The following is a 12,010-nucleotide window of genomic DNA, read 5'->3' on the forward strand; positions in this document are numbered from 1 at the left end:
ATCCCATTTAGGGATTATTGATCTATTTTTTCCTTACTTAGATAGTCAACTCTGCCCACCTCTGGATTATTCAATAAGGACCTTCCCTACCATCACTCTGTCACTTTACAGTTTGAGAATGAAACAGGATCTTAAGCATAACATCCATACAGATGTAGAGGGGGACAGCAATAAAGGGGGTTTTCATACAAGCTTAGAGGCTTCTATAACTCTACTGCTTTTCTAGAGGAATCGGTTTGAATCATCTAACTCTATGGGATGAAAGCATCTGTAAATAATTCACTGTTAACCTAACAATAGTGAAGATTCCAGCAGGATATGTTCCTAGGTTAACTAACAGTCTGCCAGCCAGAAAGGCCAATATTAAGAATGCAAAACATGAATATAACCTAGAAAATGAGAAGCATAATTTACCAGAAATTCAAGCTGTTCTTGCATTTTAATATATGTCTCTGGTGCTCATCTTTTGATAATTCACATAATAATCACTTACCCTTGACCTATTTTTTCAAATCTTGTGTATTTTTTCTTTGGGTCACCAACACTCACAATGCTTCCTGAGGGGAGGGAGGGAGGAGAGAGAGAGAGAGAGAGAGAGAGAGATTTAAATTGATTGATTTTCCTCTATTTAATATTAAAATTTAAGATGCAGAGCCAATGACAAATAAAACATTAGAGCAATATTCTTATGTGATTTATATAATTTATATGGATAATGATATATTTTATTAAAGTAACAAACAGTAATATATTAATTAAACTAGTAGTAATAACCCAGATGCTTATACTCAAAATTGATGATGTTTGGGAAACAAGAAGGACTGATCATAACCCAACATTTATAAAAAGTTCCCATAAAAGGATACTGTAGACTAGGAGATAAAAACATCTAAGGACTTGTACATAGTATTTAATAAAATCACTATCTTCTCTTAATTGGAGTAAAATTGAGTGCTACAGTACATTCAGTTTTGCTGGACAAATATCTCTTGAGCAATTGCTATGCACCCAGTACTGCACTAAGGGTGATGGGGGATGGGGAATGGCTCTAATAAAGAATAAAGGTTAATCATAAAGTAATGAGGCTTACTGTTTTAAAAAAACTTACATCCCTGTACACCTGAAACTAATATAATATCGTAAAACAACTATACCTTAATAAAAATTTGTATGATTATAAAATAAAATCCTAAAACAAACTCCATACATCCCTGAACCTAGGACCCTATTAGCACTCCAAACATTTTTAACAGCTTTACTGAGATATGATTTCCATACCATAAAGTTCACTCAAAGTGTACAATTCAATGGCTTTTAGTAAACTTTTAGAGTTGTGCAAATTTACTAAATTTTACCATAATCTCATTTTAGAACATCTTTATCATCCTAAAAAGAAATCTTGTACCTGTTAGCACTCACTCTTTATCCCCTCTTTGCTTACCAACCCATCCCTAGGCAACCACTCATCTACTTTCTGTTTCTATAGGTTGTTCCAAACATTGTGGAGTAAGTTTATGAGCCACACAAGAAAACCATTAATTTATCATGTTTGGCTCTGGGAAAAAATATTGGTTTTTGCAATTTCAAAACTTCAAGTCCACTACGCAGAGGATCAATACTTGCCACCACTCAGAATAAATCTAAAGGAAGTGACGTTGACTCTCCAATGCAATGCTCAAATAGGTAAGGAAAAATTCTGTGCCATGGCAGCATCGTGGGAATAAGTTTTCAAGTGGACTACTTTGAAGGGAATCAGTTATTTGGATACTTCTGGCCCTCCCTTCTTTCCTTATGGAAGCAAACATCAGTACCATTACCTTTAAGTTATATCTTACTAACATGGCCCCTATTCAAAGAAGTGTAGAGTCAGTTAGTATAACAAGATTTATACACATGAACTAATCAAGAGAAGGTCTGCGGAGTCTATCTCCTAATTGTCACTCTTATCCATTCCCTTCTCTTCAGACCCATGGCCACTGCCATTGTTCAGGTCCTCCACATCTCTTGTTCAAACAATTGTGCTAGTCGTTACCTACCTCTAAACTCTGCCTTCTCTAATTCCTTTTCCGCAATGCCTTTGGAATAGGGTAACCATGTAACTCATAAACGAAGACTGTCTTGGATAAACTGAGATGTGAGGTCAGCTTACTTCAGAGTGATTTCACTCCATTATCCATAAATCGTCAAAAGTTCCCCCTTACTACAGGATCAATTTCAAATTTCTTAGTCTGGCATAGAAGGCCCTTTACCATCCAGCAGCATCTAGCTCCTACCTAACCAGTCTAACCTCATATTGTTCCTCTCCTCTCCATCCCTCCAACTTTATATCCTAGCAACACCATCACTATCCAAGGCTTTGGTCTTTAGACATGCTCCCCCTTTCCTTTTCCTATCAAACCCATGAATTTCTATTTATTATTTAAGTATACTATCAAGTAATCCTTTGTGAATTCTTCTCTGATCATTCTAATGAGACTTACATGCTTCTTTTTGAGGGCAGGAAGCTTGTCTTTTCATCCCTGTAACTTCAGTGCCCAGAACAGTGGCTGCCACTGAATTTGCTGACTAAATGAATGTGAACAAGAACATATGTATTCAAGAGCTAAGCTGTGTGCTACAGACAATACTTCGTGCTAATTTAGACATGATCTATTTTCTGGGCTAGTGAACAACTTAATTCAGACCTACCAGTAGATAGTATACCTGGAAAAAAAATAAATTAAATGTTTCATTCATGGATTGTTCATCCATGGTTGTTAGGTTTGTTGTTGTTTGTTTTTGTAAGAGAAGTCCATGTTTCAGTTAGGTTAAATAAGACCCACAATATGTGAGTCGTTGTAATTCTTTTCCTCTTGTATTCCCAATGTCAGTCAATGGTACTACCATCTGTCTACTCAGTAGCCTGAGTCAGAGATCTGGGAGTCACCCTGACTTATCCCTTACCTTCACTCCCCACATGTAGTTGTCCACTGAGTCCTGGGCCTATATCTGTTTACCTCCTAGATACTTTTTGAATCTGTCGTTTCCTCATTACTACTGTTCTAGTTAGGCCCTCACCATTTTTTGTTTGGGCTATTCCGACAGCCTCCTAACTGGATTCAGAATTTCCAGCCTCTGCCCACTCGAGTCCAGGCTCCACGCCTCTGTCAGGATGCTCTAAGTACAGGCCTGATCACGTGATTCTCTGGTTCAGGGGTGCTGGATGCTTCCTCAACACCTACAGGGTAAAGCTCAAACTCCTTGGCATGGAACGCAAGTTTCTTTGTATCTGGCTCTTGCTTCATTCTCCATCTCATCTTCCCCACTTCCCCACTAGAACCTTATGCTCTCACCATAACAAACGAATTGTAGCTCAGGATCAGATCCTGCTTAGCCATTTGGCTCCCTCTCTTAAAACTCCAGTCCCCATATCCACCACCAATTCTACTGATATATTCAAGTGGCACTGAATAAGTTAATGTTCCCAACCATATACTTTTTTTACATATTCTCTGCCTGCAATGTCCTTCTTAAGTTTTCTTCCTGGCAAGTCCTATTCATGCTTCAACTCAGCTTCAGTTATGCCTCCTCTAGGAAGCCTTCCCTGATTTTTTTGGAATAAAGTTAATAATTTCCCTTCTCTGTACTGCCATTGTACTTTCTCTCTCTCTTTCTGTCTCCTCTTTTGCTTTTTTTCTTGTTTTTGCTCTTGCTCTCCTTCTCTGTACTTAATACACCATCTATCTATATCTATGTATTTGACATCCTCTTATAGACTGTGTTGTAAGGATAGGGGCCATATCTTATTCATCTCTGCATCCTCAGTGCTTTCTCATATAATGCTGTATGTGAAATACACTGGTTACTCAATAAATGTCTATTGAATTAAACTCAAATAAAATTAGGAATTTCATTTAGTAAATGCCCCGTATTTTAAGGCAGGGGTTAGAGAACGTATTTTACTTGAGCTATCTCTATAGAATACCACCAGTTTAATGATTTCTGAGTTGCTATTTCATTTGTCAAATTGTCTCACAGATTTCTACATCACTGAGAACTACCCTCTTTCAAGCCAGCTGTGAACGGGTAAGGACCTGGAACTTAAAAATATTTTTAATGAAACGACGATTTTGAAGTCACTTGAAACCACAGTTTTATTAAGCACTTTAAAGTCTTCTAAGAAAGTTATACTATTAAGTTGCTGAGCAAACTCTTTTCCATAGACTGAACAAAAGCAAATAAGCTTCAGCCCAAGCCACTTTCTGAATTATGACCAATTCCAATCGGCAGGCTTTAGTTAATGAGGTTTTTATTTTATTTTATTATTTTATTTTTATACAGCAGGTTCTTATTAGTTATCTATTTTATACATATTAGTGTATATATGTCAATCCCAATCTCCCAATTCATCCCACCCCCTGACTTTCCCCTCTTTGTGTCCATACGTTTGTTCTCTACATCTGTGTCTCTATTAATGAGGTTTTATGGCAGTAAATTATTCAACTTTTATTTCCATCGTATGCAGGATAAAAACAACAACAACAACTGGGAATAAATCCTTTCATGAGGATTACCAAAAGACAACCATTTTGATGCGCTTCTGCTTCTGAATTTAACTGCTATTCAAATAAAATGGCGTCCTCATGTCCATTACCGGTCACAGGAGAGTGTGTGCTGCCATCTACTGATGCTAAGCAAGTGAACAGGAGGCCTTGTGTACAATTCCGAATCACAAAACAAGCTTTTACGGTGACCTCTTTCATCAGAGCCATTATCATTTGTGTGCGTAAATTATACCAAAGAAAGGAAAAAACATTGGTACACAATAGGCATAAAGAGACAAAAATCAGCAACTCAACATCAAAAGGAAAAAATGATGGCAATACCAGAACAACTTCCAACCAGAGCAATTTCCTAAATGAGAAACAAACCATTCACTTTAAAGTACGAGGATTTAAGACATCACTAAATACTAGTATTTGAAAATAGGCTTCATGATGTGGTTTCAGTGACAGAAAAGCCCATCAATGTGTTCTCCTACATATCAAAGAAACTAAGTTGAACTCCAAGCATTAAAAGACTGTCTGTTTGGCATAATGAAGGTTTTGATTTCTGAGAAAAAGCAAAATAACTCTCTAAAGTGATATTAGTTCTATCTGAGGGGGGATTCGGAGAAAGAGTTTTGAGTGGGGAATGCTGGGGGAGGGGAGGGACTAGAGGAGGAGGTGATTGCACAATTCTGCTGACAGCACCTTTTGAAAAATTTCACTAAAATGTAGGGGCTTCTTTATTTTCCAGCAGATTCAGACCAGACCACAATGAACAAGGCAGACCCAGGCTATCTGTCTGTGTAAAACTGAAAGATGATCTGTTCATTTCAGCCATTAATGATCCCATGGTCTGGCTCCCACAATCAGTATCTGTGTGGAAGAAGAATAGCCTGACAGCTCTGTGGTCTGGGCTGCCCACGTCATAGTAATCAGATCCCTGAGACTGAAGGTGAGGCCGCCCTCCCCTCCTCCCCACGCTTATGGTGGGGTCCACCCTGGTATGGGCCGTAGGCCATTCTCCTACCTCCCTGCCTCCCTTTTCCCTCTCCTTTGCCTCTTAGTACAGGCTCCTTTATTCCTTTCCCAAGCTCCTCCTCCTCAGTGATTTCTGTACAGGGCCCATACATCTGGGATTATTGCTCGTTTCAAACATTCTGTCCCCCTGAAGATCCTAGGCCCCAATTTTTTATATTGAAAGATATGGTTGCTCTCATGGTGGGAAACACAGCATAATAATTCTAAGCAACTATTTACTGTGCTGGGTGTCTTACATACTTTGCCTCGTTTGGTCCTCACAAAATCCGCATCATACCAGTACAGTCATCTCCGTTTTTCAGATGAAGACACTACATTTTAGAGTTGAGTGACTTGTCTAAGGACACACAGCTGGTCTGGGTCTATGACTCAGACTCAGTTATGATTCACTTCAAAGTCTGTCCTATTGTATTATGTTATTAAGGCTTTGTATTCATGTAATAAAATAGTAACTACCATTTACTGAGCACCTATTGTGTACCAAGTACTGTTGCTGGAGGTTTTTACATACATTATTCTCATTGAATTATCATAATGCTATAAGGTTGGTACCAGTATTATCCCCATTTTTCTTAATGAGGAAAAAGAGGTCCAGAAAAGTTAAAATAACTTGCCTAAAGTGACACAGCTGGGAGCCATGGCCTTGTGATTTGAATCTGGGCCATTCTGACACCAATACCTGTCCTCTTAGCCATAGGTTGGGCGACATAAAATCCATCCTATAGACAGAGTCCTAAAATCTAGTTACGATTCTCATCCCCATTTGGCCAATAAGAAATGAAGGTTCAGAAGGGTTAAATAACTAGCTTAAGGTTACATAAGCGAGTAAGTGGCCGAGACAGGGCCCAGAGAGGGTGATGGTGAAGCAGAAGCAGGAAAGACTGACTTTGCAGACTTTGCAGTAAAGCTCAGCCTGGATTTGCTTCGTGAAAAACACTCCTCCATTTCTTGGCAGATGTGGCCTCCGACATCTGTGAGCACAATGTAGGGTTGAGAGTTGCAGGTGGCCCACAGGCTGGAGAGAAAAAGATTCTCTCTAGGCCCAAGCATTCTCCAATAGAGAAAAAAAACTGACTTAATTCTTAATTAAAAATGTAATCAAACATGGCTTTTCCCTCTTCATCATGTTGCTCAGTGTAGGGCAGAATAAACAACAAATTCTAAAAACCACAGCTCCAGAACCATTACCGTTTGCAAGCAACACAAGATCTTGCCCTCCCCTCAAAATAATGTCTGTTTCTCTGTCGGTCAACTTAAGAAAGCTATAAATGTATTTTCATTATAATAAATCTATGGAGACTTGAAACAGTTATCAAATAATCAATTTTACTAAAGTGAGGCTGCTAGATTTTTAAAATCTGATATATTCTCACAGGTCATGTAAAATAAAGGAAAAAAACGGAGGCAATTGTCTGAATACTTGAACTGAAATTATCCAGGCAATTCTTTCCTTTATTCCTTCCCTTTTACACAAATAGACAGCTGGCAAATGCAGAAGCAAAGTGGGTAATGCAAATAGTATAAGCTCTGGATCTGCCACTCATTAGTTTGGTGATCTGGTCACTTTAGCTTTTTTTTTTTTTTTTTTTTTTTTTTGCGGTATGCGGGCCTCTCACTGTTGTGGCCTCTCCCGTTGCGGAGCACAGGCTCCGGACGCACAGGCTCAGCGGCCATGGCTCACGGGCTTAGTTGCTCCGCGGCATGTGGGATCTTCCCGGACCAGGGCACGAACCCGTGTCTCCTGCATCGGCAGGTGGATTCTCAACCACTGCGCCACCAGGGAAGCCCACTTTAGCTTTTTGAGGCTTACTTTCACTGATCTATAAAATGAGGCTATGAAAATCTACCACAAGGGATTACTGTGAAAATTAAACTTGATAATATATGTCAAGTGGTCAGCAGAGAAGGCACTTAATAAATGGAAATTATTGCTGTTGTTATTAAGGAAATAGTTGGTATTAGCACTAGAGGCATGTTTAAACATGTACAGTAAAGTCGGTTGGCTAAAGTCCCTCAATTCCAGTTTTGAGCGCTGACAAATGCAACCCAAATCTTTGCCTTTCCAAATACCTCTGTGTCAGACTGTCTCAACATCAGCACTGTTGACATTTGGGGCTGAATTATTCTTTGTCGCAGAGGGGAAAGGAAGGAGGCTACCCTTTGCATTATAGAGTGTTTGTTTATAAGCATCCTTAGCCTCCACCCACTAGATGCCAGTGGCATTCCCTGGGCTGTGACAATAAACGTGTCTCCAGATACTGCCAAATGTCCCCTGGAGGGCAAAATGGCCCTACGACCACCTCTGCAGAGTCTTCCTGTGGCCTATAGCCTGCACTTCTCTCTTCCTTTCCTGAGTTCTTTTAGACAGACATGAAACAAGATGGCCTCCTATTCTTTAATTGTATCACACTATTAAATCTTATCTTCCAAAGAAAATTGTAAGTTTCTTAATATCAGGAAATTGTTTTTCTGTAGTGTCCTCCAAAGACTCTGGCATAGAACACGTAAGTAGGAACCCAGTAAAGATGCATTTGTCTCCTCATTTTTTCACCCATTCAATCAACAAGCATCCGTTAAGTGCCTTTCTATACCAGGCACTTTATTAGAGCAGGATGTACGGGAAAAGAAGACACCATCTCTGTCTTTAAAGATCTCCCAGTCTAGTGAAGGAGACAGACAAGTACAGTGTAATATTTGGTGCAATAAAGGCAGTGAAAAAAAGGTCCATTGACTCAGACTGAGAGAGACAAGGAGGGCTTTCGTGAGGAGGTGTCTTTTGAGCTGAGATTTGAAGGATGAATAGGAGTTAGTCAGATTGGAGGCACAAACTGTAGATAACTAGTGATTTGTTAGATGCTTTTGTAGTATGAGTTTAATGAATGTGCTTCACAGAACTTTGACTCTTTTCAACAGAGGATTTTTTAAAAATCTCTTTGACCCAGAAAGCTAAGTGGAAGAGGAGTGTTTTGTAAAATGGAGCGAGTGTGTATGCACAAGCCTGGGTACACTAATGACACTGCAGGAAGGAGGCTGTGAGCATTTGCTGGCCTTGCCTCCCCGTCCACATAGCAATGTTCCTAAATTAAGAGAAAAGGCAATTTTATCATGGCCACCCACTTTGATTCACTGTGTTGGGTTTTGAGGTTGAATTATCTATCATGATTGATCAGGTGGGGGCCCCTGGGGTATGATCATAAGATATTTTTCATCAGACTGATCCCCTTTGAGGGTATAATCTTAAAATAAAACTTACTTAATTCACTTAGTGAAGTTTTCACCTTAACTGATGTTTTTCAAGTGAAAATTCTTGGTTTCCGTGCAATTAGGAGTATGAGGGAGGGGGTGATCTGGAATACACAGTGAGTCTCAAACTTTTCATCTTGATGTCAGGGAGCCTGGAGTTCATGCAAGCAGGTTCAAATTTTTAAAGGTTCAATTCCCACTCTAGATGGAGAAACCCTCTCATGAAGAAACTAATGACGGCAAAACAAAAAAAACAACTCACTTAGCTTCTCTAGGATCTCCTCATCTGTCATTTTGGATTTTTTCCTTTGCCGATCTGTGTTTCTATACAAAGTACTGGAATTGGCGTTCTCAGCAGAAGGTGGTGTGACCTCTTTATTTGGTGCTGCTGGTGAAGCAATGGATTCAACCACGGAACGAGTGTAGATCTTAAAGACAAAAAATGTGGTTACAGATTAAAGACCAAAATAATGCTACAATTGATGAACCTACATTGACACATCAGGATCACTCAAAGTCCATAGTTTACATATGGTTCACTCTTTTTTTTTACACATACACACAATGATTTATTATCATGTACCTTCATAATTATTAGATGTATCCTTTACAATAAAGACTTCAGAAGTATCCATTTTTGTAGATCATTAATAAATTCAATGTTCCTTGAATCCAAAATCACTAATTGGGTATGGGTGATACAGATACTAGTGAAAATTCTATAACTAAACAGTTGTAAGACCTTAGGCAATTAAATCACTTTCCTAAAGTTTTAGGGTCTGATTATGCCTGATATCTCTCTTCTAATTCTCAAAATTTACGTTTGGCCTTCCCCTCTGAGTCTTTCTTTTCAGAAATGCCTTTTCTGTCTCCCATTATCCTTTATATGGGATGGCAGCCTCCAAGGCCATCAATTTTGGTAAGTAGAGATACTTACCAAACTGTATTTACCTACAGAAGTCAAGTAGGAGGAACTAGAGGAACAAACTATAATGAAGGTAGAGTTGGGCTGTTGTATTTTTGGCCACACAGAGAGTGGACCAATAGGATTATGATATTCAAGTACCCTATTTTTCATCACTTTCAATCCATCAATCATATGGTTCACTCTTAATGTTGTACATTCTGTGAGTTTGGATGAATGTATAATGACATCCATCCATCATTATGGTAGCACACAGAGTATTTTCTTGGCCCTAAAAATCTTCTGTACTCCACCTATTCATTCCTCCCTCCACCCTGCCCCTCAACCTTTAAAGAGTTTTTAAAGACAAGTGATTTCTATCAAAAAAGATCTTGAAGTTGCTTCAAGTATACTGCCCTTGAAAGCTCTCAGGAGCTAGTCTTTTGAGGCCCCCAAACATGCTGTGCTAATTGTGGTCTTGGTGCCTCTGCTTATGCAATTCTTCCTACCAGATTCCCATGGCTTTTGTTCTCTGTCTTAACTTCTGCAGCAGTTTTAAAATTTAGCACTTATTTGTATATTGCTTGATATTATTCTCTAATTGTCATGTGCTAATCTGTATCCTCAAACAGCAACCCCAACCAAATTTTTATCTTATACTCTAGTTCCGGGAACATAGATGCTCAACAGATACTAGGTGATTAACTAGATTCTGACTCTAGGACTATGCCAAAGGACATCTGTTGAATCATTTGGAAACGGTCACTTGGGACTTACTGATTTTGTATGCTCTGGTCTTGGTGCAATGACTGGTGGTGGCTCATTGTCATCTTCTTCTTCTTCCTCTTCTTCATCTTCTTCTTCAGACACAGGGGGAGCCAAAGGAGGCTCTGATGCTGTTTTTGTACTCTTACGGTAAAAACAAAGTTTAAAGACCAGGTATTAACTCCTCACTGTTTTTCTTCAGAAGTGAGAAAAGGGAGATAAAATATCTAAGCATGTAGGGATAGGAAGGAACTTCATCTTTTACAAATGTGCAGAACCATCTATAATTTGGTGGCCAGAACCTGCCCACATTCAGAGATAAATTCAGGTCAGGATTTAAGCACCATGAAATGTTTAAAATTCCTTTTATTTTCCACTGAGCTCAAAAACAGTGAGCTATTCATTTAACATTTTCAAGTTCAGTGTTTTTGAAATCAATGAGTATATTTTAAAAATCAAATTAATTGCTATTAACACCTTGAATTGGTACCGGACGGATTGTCAATGTGTTGATTGACAGTTTGTCAACCAGCAAAGGGTTATTTTGTGCCTAAAGATCAGAACATGCATATGGATATGGCATAAATATAGCTCTGCAAATATTCATTAAGTACTAGCAAGCCCATAAATGTTTCTTTCCTGTTCAGCCTCCTGGAAAGAAGCACTCAGAGAATAACAGATATGAAAATTTAAGGAATACTCATCTACATAAATATTCAATCTCAACCAACAGGTAAATGGTGATTTGCAATGTGAAAAATTTCAATAACACCAAAAATAATGACAGCAACCACAGTATCTAGGGTTGGTTCTTGATCAGTCACATTAATGCAGGGGGAAAATGGTACCAAAGGTGGATTTTGAAATAACTATGGCCATGGTACTCAAAGTGTGGTCCCCAGATCAGCATCATTAGCATTATCAAGGAACTTGTTAGAAATGCAAATTCTTGGACTCTATCCAGACCTATGAATCAAATTCTGGGGGTGGGACCCAGCAATCTGTGCTATAACAAGCCTTCCAGGTGATCCTGATGCTTCCTTAAGTTTAAAAATCACTGAACTATGATATAGGTCTTTGTTGTTCAGTATGATGGCTATTCAACACAAAATGTGGCTCGTCTGAAATGAGACGTAAGGTGTAAGTGAAAAGTACATACCAGATATTGAATACATAATAAGAAAAAAATATAAAATATTTCCTTAATGCTTTTTATATTGAGTGTATGTTGAAATAAAAATATTTTAATATGTTGGGTTAAATAAAATATATTATTAAAATTAATTTCACCTATTTCTTTTTACTTTTAAAAATGAAAATCAGAACATTTAAAGTTACATATATGGCTTTTATTACATTTCTGTTGGACGGCATTATTATAGATGGTTTTTGAGTTTTTGTTGTGTGTGTGTGCATGTGTGTGTGTACTTGTTTATTTTTTGTTTTTGCCTTTGAGTACACTGGCTCAGGCTAAGCCTAAAAGAATTTTCTTTCTTTCTTTCTCTTTCTTTTCTTTCTTTCTTCCTTCCTTCCG

The 12,010-nt window shown here is 38.4% G+C and overlaps 1 protein-coding gene across 26 annotated transcripts in view; it reads right to left on the bottom strand.

The window, feature by feature from the left end:
- PAK3 (p21 (RAC1) activated kinase 3) overlaps window positions 1–12,010 on the bottom strand; it is a 291,786-nt gene that overhangs the window by 48,518 nt on the left and 231,258 nt on the right. For all 26 annotated transcript variants that reach the window (XM_059050301.2, XM_067024190.1, XM_067024191.1 and 23 more), the window contains 3 exons: window positions 10,489–10,620; window positions 9,070–9,235; window positions 494–557 (listed from right to left, as the gene is read on the bottom strand). In XM_059050301.2, coding sequence (XP_058906284.1) covers window positions 494–557; window positions 9,070–9,235; window positions 10,489–10,620 — 362 coding nt within the window. The remainder of the gene's footprint in view (window positions 1–493; window positions 558–9,069; window positions 9,236–10,488; window positions 10,621–12,010) is intronic.

This window comes from Kogia breviceps, chromosome X (assembly GCF_026419965.1).
Source record: "Kogia breviceps isolate mKogBre1 chromosome X, mKogBre1 haplotype 1, whole genome shotgun sequence".
Classification (NCBI taxonomy): domain Eukaryota; kingdom Metazoa; phylum Chordata; class Mammalia; order Artiodactyla; family Physeteridae; genus Kogia; species Kogia breviceps.